The 18,973-nt window shown below is 40.2% G+C and overlaps 1 protein-coding gene across 2 annotated transcripts in view; it reads left to right on the plus strand.

The window, feature by feature from the left end:
* The window catches only part of LOC122546436 (calcium and integrin-binding family member 4), a 62,977-nt gene extending 46,809 nt beyond the window's left edge, over window positions 1-16,168 (plus strand). Inside the window, exons 4-7 of one of the 2 annotated variants that reach the window (XM_087981457.1) lie at window positions 2,149-2,296; window positions 4,459-4,565; window positions 12,777-12,865; window positions 15,257-16,168. In XM_087981457.1, the coding sequence (XP_087837583.1) occupies window positions 2,149-2,296; window positions 4,459-4,565; window positions 12,777-12,865; window positions 15,257-15,278 (366 nt within the window). In that variant the 3' untranslated portion in view covers window positions 15,279-16,168. The remainder of the gene's footprint in view (window positions 1-2,148; window positions 2,297-4,458; window positions 4,566-12,776; window positions 12,866-15,256) is intronic. The other variant, XR_015753850.1, reaches the window with a different exon arrangement.
* Window positions 16,169-18,973: the final 2,805 nt, after the last annotated feature.

Below are 18,973 nucleotides of genomic sequence, written 5' to 3' on the forward strand. Positions count from 1 at the left end.
ATGGACAATTGTCGTCACATAGTTTAGAGTAGATAATTATGAATTTACAAAGCCCAATGAATGTCGATATCTTGTGATAACGTGTGAATGGATTACAGAAACTGATTATCATATTCTTCATGATTATGTATTGATGGGAAGAGATTAAGGCAGATAGGTTTTGCCTGCTGTAAATGGGGGATTCACATACCTATGTGTAATATAGAGGGGAAATAAATGGAGGATTCATATACCTAAGCTAATATGGTGGGAAAGTAAGACAGTGGGAGCGGGAGGCAGTTTAACAGGGTTGTGGCCAAGGCTATCAGTCTTGTCTGGAAAGGGCAAATAGAGTAGTCTGGGGCTACAGGGGGAATCCACAATGTGGATCCAGTAGGCTGTATTTTTGATTTACAGTCAGCCTCCCCCTTACTGTATTGTGTACAGTTCTGGTCGCCACATTACCAAAAGGATGAGGATGCTTTGGAGAGTGTGCAGAGAAGGTTTACGAGGTTGTTGCCTGGTATGGAAGGTGCTAGCTATGAAGAGAGATTGAATAGGTTAGGTTTATTTTCACTAGAAAAAAGGAGATTGAGGTTTACAAAATCATGAAGTGTATAGACAGGGTGGATAGAGACAAGCTTTTTCCCAGAGTGAAGGATTCAATAATGAGAGGTCACGCTTTCAAAGTGAGAGGTGGAAAGTTTAAGGGCGATACACATGGCAAGTACTTCACACAGAGTGTGGTGGGCGTTTGGTCCGCGTTGCCAGCAGAGCTGATAGAGGCAGGCATGGTAGATTAAGTTAAGATGCGGCTGGACAGATGCATAAGTAGGTGGGGAGCAGAGGGATACAAATGCTTAGGAATTGACCGACAGGTTTAGACAGTACATTTGGATCGGCTCAGACTTGGAAGGCCGAAGGGCCAGTTCCTGTGCTGTAAATTTTCTTTGTTCTTACTGAGATGTTCTGCCTATCTTGTAAGAGTACAGGCTTTCAGTTGATACTGCAATAATTCCTTTGGTAGTGAAATGTTTAACCCTTGAGTCTCCAGTGTGTCCTGAAAGAGAAGCAAAGCATGGAACTGACCCCTCTGTGGCATTTTAATTTCCTCACCCATGTACCCTAAGTTATTTCAGTATTATTTAATCTTTCTTTTCTGGGCACGATATCTTAGTGCTCCCCCTAGCTGATCTTAAGGAAGCCAGTTGACTACATTGGTAGCTTGCCTCAGATGACCTTAATGGCATCTTGCGGTGGTCTACGGCTCAGAGAGCTCTGGCCTACGGGTGTCTCCTACACACTTGCAGTTTTAGCCTGTGATGTGACAGAGGTGATGGTGTTGCTTGCAAAGGTGAATTGAGAGGCAGTGAACTCTTTGTATGGTATTTGAAATATCAAGGGACAACAACCAAGCTTCATGAAATGATTCCTTACATAGGTCAACCCATTGAAATAAAGAGTCCAGACTCATGCAATTGTAAGTGTTACAACTAGAATAGTTTGGTTTGAAACGTCTGCTCTTTTGCCTTTCTCTTAATAAAAATCCACTTCCAGAAAACTAGCAGGGCCAGATTTTCCTAGCAGCAATCAAAATTAGAGATTTCATGGCCTAATACTTGATTGCTTCCTTCAGTGCAAAAATTCAAAGTAACTAAACATGAATGATTCGATTAGATTCGCTATGGTTTGGAAACAGGCCATTTGGCCCAACAAGTCCACATCGACTCTCCAGAGAGTAACCCACCCAGACCCATTTCCCTACCTTATATTTATGTGTGACTAATGCATCTAACACTATGGGCAATTTAGCATGGCCAATTCACCTGATCTGCACATCTTTGGACTGTGGGAGGAAACCCACACAGACATGAGGAAAATGTGCAAACTCCACACAGACAGTCACCTGAGGCTGGAATCAAACCTGGGTCTCTGGTGCTGTGAGGCAGCAATGCTAGCCACTGTGCCGCCCTGATCAAATGCCTTGGGATTCAAGAAAATATTTACAACTCATCAAGTGGATCACAGGCATGATTTATTAGTTGTCATTGAAATTAAAATAAATGTGACAGTCTCCTGTAAGAAGGAAATATAGATATGAGTAATTTTGGGCAATATTTTTGTATTTAACCCTAATAATTATTTTCTGTCATCTATGAACTGAAACAGGTGAATCCATTTAAAGACCAAATCTGTAAGGTGTTTAGTAGGAATGAACAGGGATTATTTTCATTTGAAGACTTCCTGGAAATGATTTCAACCTTTAGTGAAAATGCATCACTTGCTGTAAAAATAGACTATGCCTTTCGAATATATGGTACGTTTCTCACCATTAAAATGCATTTTTGTTTGAAATTAAATGTAGACAATATTACACATGTGTTAGAATCTTTGCCACCTCACTCCTACAATATAGACGTATGGTATAAGTTACAAATAATTTAGTCTAGCAAGGTTCATTGTGTAATTTTAAATGTTCAAATGAGATTTATGTTCCTTAGCAGCACAATCTCAAAAATTTCAAATCTCAAATTCTTTTGTCACAAAATAGAATATGTTGTGCATTGATTTGTGGACTTAATTTCACAACCTTTCTCAATGTTAATGAGGCTTAAAATTAGTCCTTAAATGGTCTATGATTCTTTCCTTACTTAATTTGAATTGTTATATTGCTTTTATGGGAAAACATTATATAAATGAGTTCATTTCTGGGAATATGCTTTATTTTACAATTGACAGCCAGCAGAATTTTAAAAATATATTTTATGTTGCACCTTTCGGGAAATCCCATATCTCATTTCATTGAAGGAAGTTTTGTAGTCATAGAATCATAGAAGTCCAGAGCCTACAAAAAGGCCTAATTCTAATATTCTTATTCTAAACTAATTTTCCAGCACTTAGCTTATAGCTTTGTATGCGCTGGCATTGCAGTCGTATATTCAAATACTACAAGAGTTTCTGTCTCTACCACACATATAAACCATGAGTTCCAGATTCAACCCTCTGAGTAATTTTTTTTCCCTACATCCCCTCTAACCCTGTTACCTTAAATCTATACTTGCTGGTCATTGAGCCCTCAACCTAGGGGAAAACATTCTTCCTGTCTACCCTGTCTATGCCCCTTACAATTTTATACATCTCAATTGTGTCTCTCTTCAATCTCCTCTGCTCCAAGGAAAACAACCTCATGTATATCTGATCTCTCTTCAGATCTAAAACTCTGCAGCCCGGCAGCAGCCTTGTAAATCACCTCTGCACATTTTCCAGCAAAAGCATGTCCCTCCTATAATGTGGATTCCAGAACTTCACACAATACTTGAGCTGTGATCTGACTAACTTTTCATCAGTTCCACCTAATCTTCCTGTTCTTAAACTCTCTGTCTTGGCTGATAAAGACAAGTCTCCCTCATACCTTCTTAATCATTTTACCTACCTGTCCCACTACCTTAAGGTACTGATGGACAAGCACACCAAGGTTCCTCTGATCATTATTACTGCCTAGGGCCCTACCATTCATCCCAAGTGCTGTGGACTTATTCTTGTCCAATTAAATTCCATGTACCACTGATCGGCCCATTTGACCAGCTTCTGCATCCTCCTGTAATACAAGGTTATTTACCACCTCACCAATTTTTATATTATCCGCAAACTTACTGATTAATCCTCCAATATTCAATTCTAATTTGTTTATGTAAACCAATAGCCCTAAGACTATTGTAACTTCAGAAATGTGACTCTAATGATTTGGTTGAATTACACAAGGAGAATTCTATTTTATTTAAATTAGTGCCATTGGAATTTAAACATCAGTTGGAGTAGCTAGACAGTGCAGATATGGCAGGTTTAACATATGTTCCGATTCCTGTGTTCATGAAGTTTTGGTTTCTACTGCTCATACCAAAGATGTGACTGTGTCAATGCAATACTCTCTTAAAATGCCATTAGAATGTCTACCAAAAGTTTAAGTGTCAGGAGTGCTACATCAATCCGTAATAGTCCAACATCAAAGATGAGGCATACCAAACAAGTAATTTTGCAAAATCATTTTAGGGAACTTACAATGCATGATAATTTTGAATCCAAAGAAATTATGTTGTGGTGTAGATAGTGGAGCAGAGAAACTGAGCTAAAATGTGGTGTTACTAGCATAGTTTGTATTGCTATTTATTGCAAATTAGTTTAATAATCAATGATATGCATCATGTGACAAAACTATTGCCAGGTGTAACAAAATATTAGTTAGATTTACCAGCTAATATTTCTTAATTATAGATGAGTCTGTTCCAACAATAATTACAGGAATGAGAATGGATGTTTTCAATTTACTAATTTCAATTGTCTTAAAGGTATTGTCATTGAATCATACTCCGATTTGCCTGCTGGAGATGTATTTCTTATAAAGCCAATCTGACACATATTATCTGTTTTCTTTTTGTTTGTCAGATTTATTGTAATGATCTTCTTTGCTTGTATTTATAGATTTAAATGGAAATAACTACATTGATCAAGAAGACATACGCCATATCATATTTCGCTTAACTAATGGATCGATGGATGAAGCAGACATATCAACTCTGACTCACTATGTAAGTAACTGTATAATTTAAATTTACCATATTTTAACATAATAATATGAAGTTCAAGTCATGCAAGCAAAACCCCATCAAACTGTCACAAAGGGAGCATACATTGTGCATAATGAATATGATCTCACAGCCATTACAGAAACATGGTTACAAGGAAATCAAAATTAGGAACTTAATATGTCGAGATATTTGAACTTTTAGTGAGACAGAAGGGATGGAAAAGGTGGTGGGATACTACAGTTAATAAGAAATGAGATGAGGACAATCCATGAGAGTTGATGTAGGGCCCTAGAATTCCTACAGTTCAGAAAAAGGCCATTCAGCTCAATGAATTATTACTGACTCTCTGAAGAGCTTCTTATCAAGATCCAGTCTCCACTCTATTGGATTGGAAAGCGCAGCTACAATAAAAAATTCACAGAGTGCATTAGGAATAATTTCGGAGAGCAATATATTATGGACCCAACCAGGCTATCTTGAATCCGGTAATGATAATGAGGCAGGTTTAATGAATTGCCCCTAAAAAAAGTAGTGACCATAGCATAGACAGACACCCAGTGACTATGGCAAGGACTGAATGACTGAATGACACCGCAGGTTCTAAAAAGAGACAGTGCAAGATAGCAGACGATGACATATCCTTCCCAGATTGTCTCAATGCCTTCTATGCTCACTTTGAGCAGAATTTCGACAGAGAGGTAACACCTATTCTGACAAGTCCTGATGAACCTATCCCTACAGTCACTGCATCAGAGTTCAGATCAGTTTTCCTTCGTCTGAATCCATGGAAAGCGATTGGACCAGACAGAGTACCAGGCTGTGCACTCAGAGCATGCGCAGATCTTCTCGGACATCTTCAACCTCTCCCTGCAGTAAGCCACTGTCCCTGCCTGTTACAAGAGGGCCAACATCATCCCTGTGGCTAAGACGGCTCATGCAGCATGTCTTAATGACTACCACCTAATGGCCCTAACTTCGGTGGTCATGAAGTGCTTTGAAAGGCTGGTCATAGCATTAATCAATTCCAGCCTTCCCACTACTCATGACCCACTCCAATTTGTCTATCGGACCAAGAGATCCACATCAGATGGCATATCACTTGCCCTTCACTCCTCCCTCGAGCATCTTGACATCAAGAACAGCTATGTAAGAATCCTCATTGACTACAGTTCAGCCTTCAACACTATTATCCCTTCGAGACTGATTACTAAACATTGATCTCAGACTAAGCCCCACTCTCTGCAACTGGATCCTCAGTTTCCTAATCACCAAGACACAATCAGTGAAGGTTGGGGATAATATTTCATCTTCACTAACACTCAACACTAGAGACCCCCAGGAGTGCGTATTCAGTTGCCTACTGTATACCCATGACTGCGTCGCCAAGTACCAGACTAATGCCATTTACAAGTTCGCTGATGACACCATCATAGTCGGTCGAATCTCAGATGGTAACGAAACAGACAACAGACGGGAGGTGGAAGACCTTGAAAAATGGTGCACTGAGAACAACCTAGCTCTTAATGCTAGCAAAACCAAGGAACTCATTATTGACTTTCTGTGGGATGTTACTCATGCCCCCCTACACATTAACAGCCCAGAAGTGGAACGAGTGGAGAGTGTCAAGCTCCTGGGAGTAGTCATCCACAACAAGCTTTCTTGTACTCTTCATGTGGACGCACTGGTTACAAAGGCCCAACAACGTCTCTTCTTCCTCAGGCAGCTGAGGAAATTTGGCATGATGACAAATACCCTTGCCAACTTTCATAGGTATGCCATCGAGAGCATTCGTCTGGATGTATCACCACCTCGTATGGCAACTGTGCCATTCAAGATCGGAGACGGTTACAGAGAGTGGTGAACTCGGCCCGGACAATCACAAAGGCCATCCTCCCATCTATAGAATCCATCTACCAGGCCCGCTGTCAAGGAAAAGATCCATCCCATCCTGGCAATGTTTTTCTACAACCTCTACCAGTGGGGAGAAGGTACAGAAGCCTGAACACATGCACCAGCCGGTTTCGTAATAGTTTCTACCCTACTGTTGTTAGAATACTGAATGGACTCACAAACTCTTTTAACATTCGCCTATACCTGTGTTTTTGTTTTTGCTGCTGTTTACCTATTACTTACTTACCTATGCTACTTAACTATATGATCTGCCTGTATTGCTCGCAAGACAAAGCTTTTCACTATGCCTCAGTACACGTGACAATAAATTCAACTCAATTCAATTCAATTCAAGAATGAGAAATTTGGATAGGACAGGTCAGCGCAACATCAAGGGCCAAAGGGCTTGTTTTGTGCTGTATTGTTCTATGTTCTACGTTCTATGAAACAATTGTCTTTAACTTAATGAAAGGAAATTAGGATCATATTAGGTAAAGTGAACTGGGCGGAATGACAAGCAGTAAACAAACAGTGGCAGAAATTAAGGAGGTAATTTATGAATCTCAGCAAAACTATATCCAAATAAGAAGGAAATATTTTAAGAGAGGGAGAAGCCAACCATGACCTACCAAGAAAATTAAGTTCAAAGAAAAATAAGTAGGCCAAAGACAGTGAAAAATTCAGAATCAACAGCTAAAAAGATAATAAAGACAGATTATCCCATTTCATTATGGTGTGCTGCACCCTTCACAACCTCAATCAACCAAGGAGTGAGTGTCTTGTGAGGGGAACGGATGTGGGAGTGACAGGTCTCCTTCAGTGAGAAAGGGAAGGTGAAGACTTTGAAATGGGTCTAGATGTTGCTCTTGGATGGGAAGATTAGAAAGTGCAATATTAAAAAGAGGCAGACAGGTGCATGATAATCTTATGGTAAACCAATTCCAGGACAGCTAAGGTGTGGGTCTGTCTGCTGTTATGTTTTTGTTTTGGAAAGCAACTGGCTGGAGACCACTGATTGCTCTTTGGGACATAGCTCAAACTGAAAAAGGTTCTCAATTCATTAGCTATTTTAAAAAAAGGGCAATTTAAAAAAAAATCAGTGAACTACTACTATGATCCCTTTGCAATCTGGCCTGAGGAACCCTGGCTTTTGTGCTAAATGTTTGCAACTGCAGCTACCTCACAGTGTATACCTCGATGAACAGAGGCTCCTGGAGGGAAGCAGGATTATGGGTGTTGCCTCAAGCATGGAGGAGGCAGAACATGGAAAATTCATCCAGAGGATGCTCCCCAATTTTCCCATATCTTTCCTGATGTCAGTCATCATCTTATTCCCACACTATCCCGATAGTCTTGGAGAACTTTATCCTCAATTATGACTTTTTCTTCATTCACGGTGTCTGACATTGCTGACTAGGCCAGCATTTATTGCTCATCCCTAATTGCTCAGCTGGCTGTTAAGACTCAACCATTTTACTCTGGATTTGGTGTCACATTAAGCCAGACTGAGTCAGGATGGCAGATTTTCTTCCATAAAGGACATTAGTGAACCAGATAGGTTTTTCCCTGACAATGGACAACCATTTCACAGTCACCATTAAACTCCTCATTCCAGATTTAATTGAAAAATTAAATTCAAATTCTACCAACTATCATGGCAGGATTTAAACCACATCCCAAAACATTGCCTGAGTCTCTGAGTTAATAGACTGAAGAAGGGCTAATGCCCGAAAACTCGATTCTCCTGTTCCCTAGATGCTGCCTGACCTGCTGCGCTTTTCCAGCAACACATTTCCATCTCTGAGTTAATAGTCCAACAACAGAACTATTAGGCCATTGGCTTGACTACTATCAGCTGCATAAATCTATGCGCTCTCCTCTTTTCCCCTAAAGAATTAAGTCATGCACATCTCAGTTGTGCTTTGTCTATCTCATACACCAAGAATGGTCAAACTTTTATGGTGACCTCATCCAGAGGAAAGATTTGTCCTTCCTACATCTGCAGAGCCTGGCCATATCCTTCCATTATTGACAACAATTACCTCTGTGGAATCCTCGACCCAATATCCTCATTCTTATCTCATCGGATAAATCGGTGCTACTGTTATAAATCTCAAGAACTAAATCAGTATTTTGTTGGTTTCTGAGAATAACATAGGGATACACATTGCTGATGAAATGAGACAATAAGGGTGTTCTGACTGAAATAGAGTCATAGACATGTACAGCATGGAAACAGACCCTTCGGTCCAACCTGTTCATGCCGACCAGATATCCCAACCCAATCTAGTCCCAACTGCCAGCACCCGGCCCATATCCCACCAAACTCTTCCTATTCATAAATCCATCCAAATGCCTCTTAAATGTTGAAATTGTGCCGGCCTCCACCACTTCCTCTGGCAGCTCATTCCATACACGTACCACCCTATGTGTTAAAAAGTTGCGCCGTAGATCTCTTTTGTATCTTTCCCCTCTCACCCTAAACCTATGACCTCTAGTTCTGGACTCCCTCACCCTAGGAAAAAAACTTTGTCTATTTACCCTATCCGTGCCCCTCATAATTTTGCAAGCCTCGATAAGGTCACCCTTCAGCCTCCAACGCTCCAGGGAAAACAGCCCCAGCCTGTTCAGCCTCTCCCCATAGCTCAAATCTGCCAACCCTGGCAACATCCTTGTAAATCTTTTCTGAACCCTTTCAAGTTTCACAACATCTTTCCGATAGGAAGGAGACCAGAATTGCACGCAATATTCCAACTGTGGCCTAGCCAATGTCCTGTACAGCCGCACTATGACCTCCCAACTCCTGTACTCAATACTCTGACAATAAAGGAAAGCATACCAAACACCTTCTTTACAATCCTATCTACCTGCGACTCCACTTTCAAGGAGCTATGAACTTGCACTCCAAGGTCTCTTTGTTCAGCAACACTCCCTAGGACCTTACCATTAAGTGTATAAGACCTGTTATGATTTGCTTTCCCAAAATGCAGCACCTCGCATTTATCTGAATTAAACTCCATCTGCCACTTTCCGGCCATTGGGCCATCTGATCAAGATCCTGTTGTAATCTGAGGTAACCCTCTTCACTGTCCACTACACCTCCAATTTTGGTGTCATCTGCAAACTTACTAACTGTACCTCTTATGCTTACATCCAAATCATTTAAGTAAATGACAAAAAGTCGAGGACCCAGCACCGATCCTTGTGGCACTCCACTGGACACAGGCCTCCAGTCTGAAAAACAACCCTCCATCACCACCCTCTATCTTCTGCCTTTGAGCCAGTTCTGCATTCAAATGGCTAGTTCTCCCTGTATTTCGTGAGATCTAACCTTGCTCATCAGTGTCCCATGGGGAACCTTGTCGAAAGCCTTACTGAAGTCCATATAGATCACATCTACTGCTCTGCCCTCATCAATCCTCTTTGTTACTTTCTCAAAAAACTCAATCAAGTTTGTGAGACATGATTTCCCATGCACAAAACCATGTTGTCTATCCCTAATCAGTCCTTGCCTTTCCAAATACAAGTACATCCTGTCCCTCAGGATTCCCTCCAACAACTTGCCCACCATTGACATCAGGCTCACTAGTCTATAGTTCCCTGGCTTGTCCATACCACCCTTCTTGAACAGTGGCACCACGTTAGCCAACCTCCAGTCTTCCAGCACCTCACCTGTGACTATCCAACATCTGCTGGGGAAAGATGTGCTAATCCTTTCACTTCAAACAACAATGTTAGCATCTAGCAGCACAATGAGACGGCAGAAAACATATCCATGCAAGTGAAGATATGTTTACAGAAATGCAGATTACATTCATGTAATGTGTACCAGTGCCACCCATGAACTCTGAACACAATGTCCTTCTTTATTTACCACTAAATAGGTGCTGGTACAGGATCTCCAGCTGAGGTCGATGGATTTTGCTGACTGGCATACCTTGCCAGTTTATTTTGAGGGTTCAGGCCAGAGAGGATCCTGGCTTGCGAGCATCTCTTGCACAGGTACAGGTGTGCTTTTCCTTGGCTGACCTTCTACAATCAGTGGGACAGATAGAAAGGCAGGGAGCATTCTGAGATAAAGCTCCTAGCATTCCTTTCTAGTGCTCTTTCTCTCCTTTGGTCTCTGCTGGTGTCTCACTGTCTCCTTGAGATGAAGAGGCTCCTGCAATTAGATAGACTGACCTTGTTTCCTCTCACCTTGCCATATGGTTACAGCGAAGGAGTGCCTCCCCACGGAAACTAAGTGTTTTTGATCTTGCTCTCCAAGGTAGTTGCCATACTTTTGACGGAGGCAGCCACATATTCACATACCCAAGCCACAACAGTAGACTGAAGTTTAGATGGATGCATCTGTATTTCACACTCGTGAGAGCCTCTGACATCACTGTCTGATGTTCTCCTGCTTATCTCTGCATGGTCAGCATGTTGTGGCAACAGTTTAGTTAGATGACTATCATGGCACTTGAAATGCTAATGCTACGGATTTCAGTCATGGCTGCATGCAGCAATTATTCAGTAGCTGGGGCAATCTGCATATTTGGCTTTCTGTCACCAGGCTGGGCACTGATTCAAAATCCAATCATCCTGTTATCTTGAGGGATGGCAATATGACTGTCCCTAGTATTTCCCTGGTTCATCACTCTCACTGATCTGGGATAACAGGGAGTGTAGAAGATCTGTGATCCATCAAAAAACACAATTTATTTGGTAACCCAGCCAACGCAGAGAAGCTGTTTAAGTGCAAGGTTCCACTATAAACATTTTCAAAGCTGCATCAGAAGCTTTAGTATGGAAGGTTGCATCATCAGTTAAAAGATGGAGACAGAGGAATGGAATCAAGTTCTTATTGGAAGTAGTATTTGAAAAAATGTATTAAAGTCCTAATTCTGGTTGCTTTCAAATGAGGTCTAACCAGAAAAGTAGCTTGGATTTCCTGTGACTGTTCTGAAGAAGCTGATCAGAAACATTGCCACTTAATCTATGTTCCTCCCAATTAACAGTCCTTATTTATCAGGCCTCTTGCTCAGTGGATTTAGGGGGTTAGCACCCTGAGAATGCCAGGTAATGACAGTAGCAAATTTCCCCAAGCCAGAATGCTCCACAATTCTGGTTCTGGGTCTATTTTAAATGCTAACATGCAGTCTAGGACTTAAATAGAATTTTAGCATTTTTAGTGTTGACTGCCAAAGCACACCATAAACCATCTCATAGATATCAGTTGACTGATTATCAAAAAAATGCCATATAACCAGCATGATCTGCTGTTGATCTACTTGCCTTGCCTTTAAATATTGGTATATATACATTAATTTCTTGCCATTCTGCCAATGTTATGATGGATTGGTCCTGGCTAGATTTCCGGGCCATTTCAAAATACATCTGCAGCTGAAGTAAGTGCACAGAAGCTGGTATCTTGTCACCAAGTCACCGTTTATTTACATGTGCACAGAACATTAGCTCTGACTAGCCAACTCAAAGCCAGTCCATGGACTGAGGAGACCTTCTGAATCTCCTTTTTTATTTCTGTCATCTAGGGCTCCCTCATTGGCCCAGCCTAACAACCCAATCAAGGATCTCATAATCAATGAGATCCACCTGACCCTAGTTCCAGTCACTGCAGCAGCCTGTTGGCAAACACGAATAAGGCCTAGCCCTAAGTGGATCTGTTCTTGCGCTATTACTACCAGACACCTAGCTGGTGCATTTTGCTGCCCAGACATCTGAAGTTCAATTGGGGCATAATCCACCTCTAGCCCTTGCAATTTTGGCGATGCACTTTTAAAAGTATAATGTTGAAAATGCAATTTAAATATATACACAAATAGTTCAAACATTAATTACATAAGCAGATCCCACAGTGAATGAATAAAGTGACTGAAATATGATATGAAATTTGAAGCTCCACTAAGCAAAAGAGAGCCAGAATTACATTAATGATATTGAATGCTGTAGTAAAGGCATTTGGGTACTGAAGGGATGAATTTTATTTTCATGAAGTATCAAAAGTATAATCCCAATTATTAATTTGAAATATAATTAGATTATGATTACCAAAATGTTGGTCCTGTTGCTTTGCCAAATTGGAAATAGATTAAATTAATCAAATATGAATTTGGATTCCAGTTCATCTTTGAAATTGCCAAAAAATAAATAAAATGTAACTGCTATTCAGTCACAATATAAATTATTTGAATCTCTACTTAACTTTTCTTATTTATCAATCTTTATAAATTTGCATAAGACATTAAGTATGCAAGATAAATAATTTGGAAATTTATAAATTGGAACTGTATTTTCTTTTGTATTTTAAATCCCAAACAGATCATGGAAGAAGGCGATTTAAATAACGATGGAATGTTGTCATTTGTAGAATTTAAAAATGTAATAGAGAGATCAGCTGACTTCCAAAAGTAAGTCATAGAGTCATATTAAAGAAAAGTTTAAGTTAGAAAAAAATGGCCAAGGGTGCATTCAATGAACCTTTCTGTAAAATTTGCAAAAACTTAGGAATGCAAATATGCAGTATTCCTTAGTTAAGATTTACATCTAAATGATTTGCTGAAATTAATAAATAGGAAAATAAAATTTAGTTTTAATTTTACCAATTTTATCAGTTAACATGTAACTTTAAAGTTTATTTAAAATAATAGCTATGAAAACAAGATTTGATTTGGAGGCTGCTTCACTTGATATAGTAGAAGTTAATTATAGAGCTGAAATTATGTTGAGCGTCAACCTCTTTCCTGTTGAAACCCAGATCAAGACTCAAAAGAATCCAATGAATTAGTAGGAAGATTTTGTTTTTAACTGACTTAACAGCATTGGCTGGCCAGAATTTATTGCCCCTCCCTGGTTGTCTTTAAGAAGGTGGCTGTGAGCTGCCTTCTTAAACCACTGCAGTCTATGTGCTGCAGGTAGACCCACATGGCTAATAGGGAGGGATTTCCAGAATTTTGACCCAGTAATAGTGAAGGAACGGTTGTACTTCCAAGTCAGGATAGTGAGTGGTTTGAAGGGCTACTTGCACATCAATCTCTGGGTTATGGGCCCAGCACGCTCCTGCAGTGCCACTCCGCTCCCACTCCGCTCTGGGGCAGCACGGTGGCACAGTGGTTAGCACTGCTGCCTCACAGCACCAGGGACCCAGGTTGGATTCCAGCCTCAGGTGACTGTCTGTGTGGAGTTTGCACATTCTCCCTGCGTCTGCATGGGTTTCCTCCCACAGTCCAAAGATGTGCAGGTTAGGTGAATTGGCCATGCTAAATTTCCCATAGTGATAGGTGCACTAGTCAGAGGGAAATGGGTCTGGGTGGGTTACTCTTCAGAGTGTCGGTGTGAACTTGATGGGCCGAAGGGCCTGTTTCCACATTGTAGGGAATCTAATCTAATCTAATCACATGGTAGCACACATTATACCCTGCTGCTCTTCTCATTGTAGGTGGAAGTGGTCATGGGTTTGGAAAAGGATCTTTAGCAAATTTCTGCAGTGTACCTTGTAAATACTACACACTGTGGCTGCTGAGCATTAGTGGTGGAGAGAGTGGATGTTTTTGGATGGGGGCCCAATCACTCAGGCTGCATTGTCCTTGAGCTTTCTGAGTGTTGTTGGAGCAGCATCCATCCGGGCAAGTGACGAGTATTCTGTCACAGTCCTGACTTGGGCCTTGCAAATGGTGATCAGGCTTTGTAGAGTCAGGAGATGAATTATGTGCTGCAGCATGCTTACCTTTGCAGTATTCAGACCTCTGACTTGCACTTTTTTAGCAAGTCCAGTTGACTTTCTGGTCAATGGAAACCGTCAGGACGTTGATAGTGGGGAATTCAGTGATGGTAATGCCGTTGAATATCAATGGATGGAGATTGTATTGTCTTTTATTGGAGATGATCATTACTTGGGATTGTATGGCACAAATTTTACTTGCTATTTTTAAGCCCAAACCTGGATATTGTCCAGGTTTTGATCCATTGGAATTTCAGTATCTGACAACTTGCAAATAGTGCTGAACATTGAGCAGTGATTGATAAACATCCCCACTTCTGACTTTATGATGGAGGGAAGCTCATTGATGAAGCATCTGAAGATGGTTGCGCCTAGGACACTATCCTGAGGTACTCCTGAACAAATGTCCTGGAGCCGAGATGACTGACCTCTAACCACCATCACCTTCCTAGGTGTCAGGTATGCCTCCGACCAGCAGAGGGATTTCCCCTTGATTCCCATTGATTCTAATTTGGTAGTTGCTCCTTGATGCCACTCTCAAACGTGGCCTTGATGTCAAGGGCTGTCATTCTCATCTCACTGCTGGAATTCAGCTCTTTTAGCCATGTTTGAACCAAGGTTATAGTGACATCAGGAGCTGGGTACCTCTGGCAGAACCTAAACTGGGCATCAGTGAGCAAGTTGTTAAGCAGGTGGTAAGGGTTTTCCCATTTAAAATGGAGATTAGGAGGCTTTTTTGCTCAAGGGTCAATGACCTGGAACTCTAGCTAACAGCACTAAAGATCACTAAAAATCACACAAACTGCAATAGTTCAGGAAATGGGCTCACCACCTCTTCTGGTGGAGAACTAGGCATAGGCAACAGACAATGACCTTGTCAGCAAATTGAACATGAAATCAAAAATCAAAGTTCTTTCTTCCCGGTTAGAACATAACTAGCATTTTTATTGGTATTAATCCACTTTAGAAGATAATCTTTGCTGTACGTGCTGTGTAATGCAGAATTATAAGATATTAACCAATTCAACCAGAATTGATTTTCTGAAGTGAATAGCTTCTATTTTTATTTACTATATTTCAGATCCTTTACAATTCGTTTCTGAGTGAATGAAACAGATGAAATTGCAAGTAGCAACAAGTGAAGAAATGTATATTGCTTGATTACAGAACGTTCAAACATTTTTAAATTGATGTGCTGCATTCGTAGAATTGTGAAACTAAAAGCTGTTTTTCATTGATATTGAGTTCCATTTCTTTTTAATTTAATGTCATAAATTTTCCTGAAAACAATTAACGTTGCATTTTTTATGACATGTATGAAATGTGACATGAGTTTTACATTTTCTGCAGAAATGGTAGGAGTTTTTCATCTTCTCATAATTGTTACAGATGAACTAATAAATATGATGCATAGGTTGCCTGTGTGTATAATTAGTGCAATTCCACTGTCACCAAAGAAAGACGCAAATATTTGGAAAAAACATTGACTTTTTAAAAAATGACATTGAATTAATAGTTAGACTATTTAATTGTCAACCAAGCAGTTCAATACTGTATTTTCTTCAATTCTATTGATCCAGCAGCTTAATCAAATATAAATTTCTTGATATCTCATAATCCTGATGGCCAGAACAAAGTCTGCATTTGAGAGAAGTCTAAATATGACATGTATAGATAACTAAACATTATTCTTCTGTTCAATCTGTTTTGTTTTTATAATGCTTAAAAATCAATAATGCAAGTAGTTTATGTTTATTTTAAAGCATATCAATAAAGACTACATTTGCCACGTAATATACATTGAAAGCTGATGAACTTAAATGATTCTTCAAAAATATTTGTAAAATGTATACATGTTCAGCCAATTCTTTCATTTATCTTTCATTGGGAGCAGTACAAGTTGTTTTTAGAAAAGCATGGAATAGATTTTTTTTCTTTTTTTACACATAGACATATTGGTTTGCCAAGTTGAAGAAGTCTGGAAATACGAAGTGGAAAGATTATACATCTGTAAGGAAGCTTATTTGATTTTCCAGCCACTTATCATTTCTAAGTATTTTATGTGTTGCTCTTCTTCCTTATTTGCTTCACTGAGAGTCATAGAATCATATATCATGAAAACAGACCCTTCAGTCCAACTCATCCCTGCTGACCAGATTTCCCAAATTAAACCAATCCCATTTGCCGACATTTAACCCATATCCTCTTAAACTTTTCCTGTGCATGTACCTGTTCAAATGTCTTTTAAATATTGTAACTATACCTACATCTGCTACATCCTCTGGCAGTTTACTCCACATATGAACAATGCTCTGTGTGAAGAACAGAGTGGACCCTTGGGTCCATTTTAAATTTTTTCCCTCTAACCTTAAAATTATGCCCTATCATTTTGAACTCCCTTACTCGAGGGAAAAGACCATTGCTATTTATCTAATCTATGCCTGTCTTATATTATAAACCTCTATAAAGTCACCCCTCAATTTCCTACCCAGGGAAAAAAAAGTTTCAGCCTATCCAGCCTCTCCATAACACAAACTGTCCACTCCTGGTAACATCCTTGTAAATCTTTTCTGCACCCTTTCTAATTTAATAATATCCTTCTTTTAGCAGGGTAACCAGAATTGGACACAGTACTCCAAAAATAGCCTTTCCAATGGCCTGTAGAGCTGCAAAATGGTGTCCCAATTCCTATACTCACTGCTCTGAGCAATGAAGGCAAGCATGCCAAATGCCTTCTTCAGCTCCCTGTCTACCTTAGATACCACTTTGTTGAATTTACAGCATCACAAATAAAATATCAAAGGAATGCAGGGGAGAGGGCAGTTCATTTGTGAAGGAATAGAGTGAAAACAAAGGATTTATGTTAATTTTGTATCAACACTTAATTAGACCCTGTAAGAATTATGTGCAGTTCAGTGTTCATGTTACAGAAATAATATAGAGGTACGGGAAAAGGTGTTTTAAAAATTCACATGGATGATGAAAGAATTGAAGATGATACTTCTGAGGAAACGCTGTGTAAATGGGGCTCTCTTCTGTCGAAAAGGAAATGCTGAGGGGCAACCTAGAAAAGTTTGAATGGAAAATTTTGATAGATTATTGTCATGGCAATCACTCGCTAACAAGTATGGTTGTCTGGGGAGGAAATTCCATATCACTGCTCATGCATTCTTTGGATCCTTGCATAGCTCATGAGTCTCATTTTAAGAGCTGCATCTTTGAGCACACATTTGGCATGCATTTCCAGAAGGTGCAATTGGGCCTTGACCATGAAATTACTGATATTCCTTTCTTCAGTTCCTTTTCCATACTTTCAGTTACTGAAAGGTGTTCTGAAAGAATTGTGTCGCTTCATACAGGAGTTTCTTCCAAGTCATTTTCTTCTGAATGCGGGATAAATATAGAGATCTTTCCACTTGTAGTGGAGTCTAAAATTAATGGCTATTATTAAAATTAGTAATCAATTAATATATTAGGGAATTCAGGAGCAAGTTATTCCCCCAAAAAGTATAAGAATGTTATGACTTGGAGACACCAGTGTTGGACTGGGGTGCAGAAAGTTAAAAATCACACAACACCAGGTTATAGTCCAACAGGTTTATTTGGCGGGGGGGGGGGGGGGGGGGGGGGAGGCTGTGAGTGTCTGTGAGAGAGTGTGTGTATGTGTGTGAATATAAAGGGGTATAAGTTTGTGAGAGGGTGTGTGGGAGTGTATGTGCAAGCATATGGGAGAGGGTGTGTGTGTGTGCATGTCTGTGTGTGTGTATAGTGCAATGCGGTTACCTGTAGCGTAACATGAACCCAAGGCGCTAAGGCATGGTATATTGGAGAGACCAAGCATAGGCTATGGCAATGGATGAATGGACACCACACAACAATCAACAGACAGGAGTGTTCCCTCCCAGTCAGAGAACACTTCAGCAGTCTGGGACATTTGATCTCGGACCTTCGGGTGATTGTACTCCAAGGGGGACTTTGGACAGGCAACAACGAAAAGTGGCCGAGCAGAGGTTGATAGCCAATTTCGGTACCCATGGAGATGGCCTGAACTGGGACCTTGGGTTCATGTCACAATACAGGTGACCCCATTGCACCAAACACACACACAGACAGACACAGACACACACACACTCCTACAGACACATTATGCAGATCCTCTCTCATATGCTCACACATACACTCCCACACACCCTCTCACAGACTTATACCCCTTTATACTCACACTCATGCACATACACATACTCTCTCGCAGACACTCATAACCCGTGCCCCCCACCACCCCCCCAAACACACACACACATGCGCACATAAGTTTGTGGAGTGAATTTGAACTTACAGAATTACATTTTACTTTGCTCAAAAACTGCATGAATCCATGTAAGACTCTGTAAATCTGTTTTTTTAGATTAGAATCAGTCTGACCAATGTGGCACAGACAGCCTCATCCAGGGAAGCTAACACCTTCAATACATTATCTGGGCCAACATGACACCAATTGTTAAAGTTCACTTGAGAATGTAACTTTTGAAAAAGTTTGCGATTTACATATGAAAGAACTGAAACCAACATGGTCATTCTAAAAGATGAGAGACTTAATCAACAATCCAGGTCTTTTACAGTATTTAATTTCAGTTATATCACACTGTAAACTTTTGCTATAAATTCTGTGTTTTACAATCTTATTCTCCACAACCACCTGATGAAGGAGCAGCGCACCGAAAGCTAGTGCTTCCAAATAAACCCGTTGGACTATAACCTGGTGTTGCGTGATTTTTAACTTCATAAGAATGTTGATTTT

This window comes from Chiloscyllium plagiosum, unplaced genomic scaffold, assembly GCF_037043375.1.
Source record: "Chiloscyllium plagiosum isolate Xiang-an unplaced genomic scaffold, Cpla_swu_hap1 HiC_scaffold_3, whole genome shotgun sequence".
Taxonomy (NCBI): Eukaryota; Metazoa; Chordata; class Chondrichthyes; order Orectolobiformes; family Hemiscylliidae; genus Chiloscyllium; species Chiloscyllium plagiosum.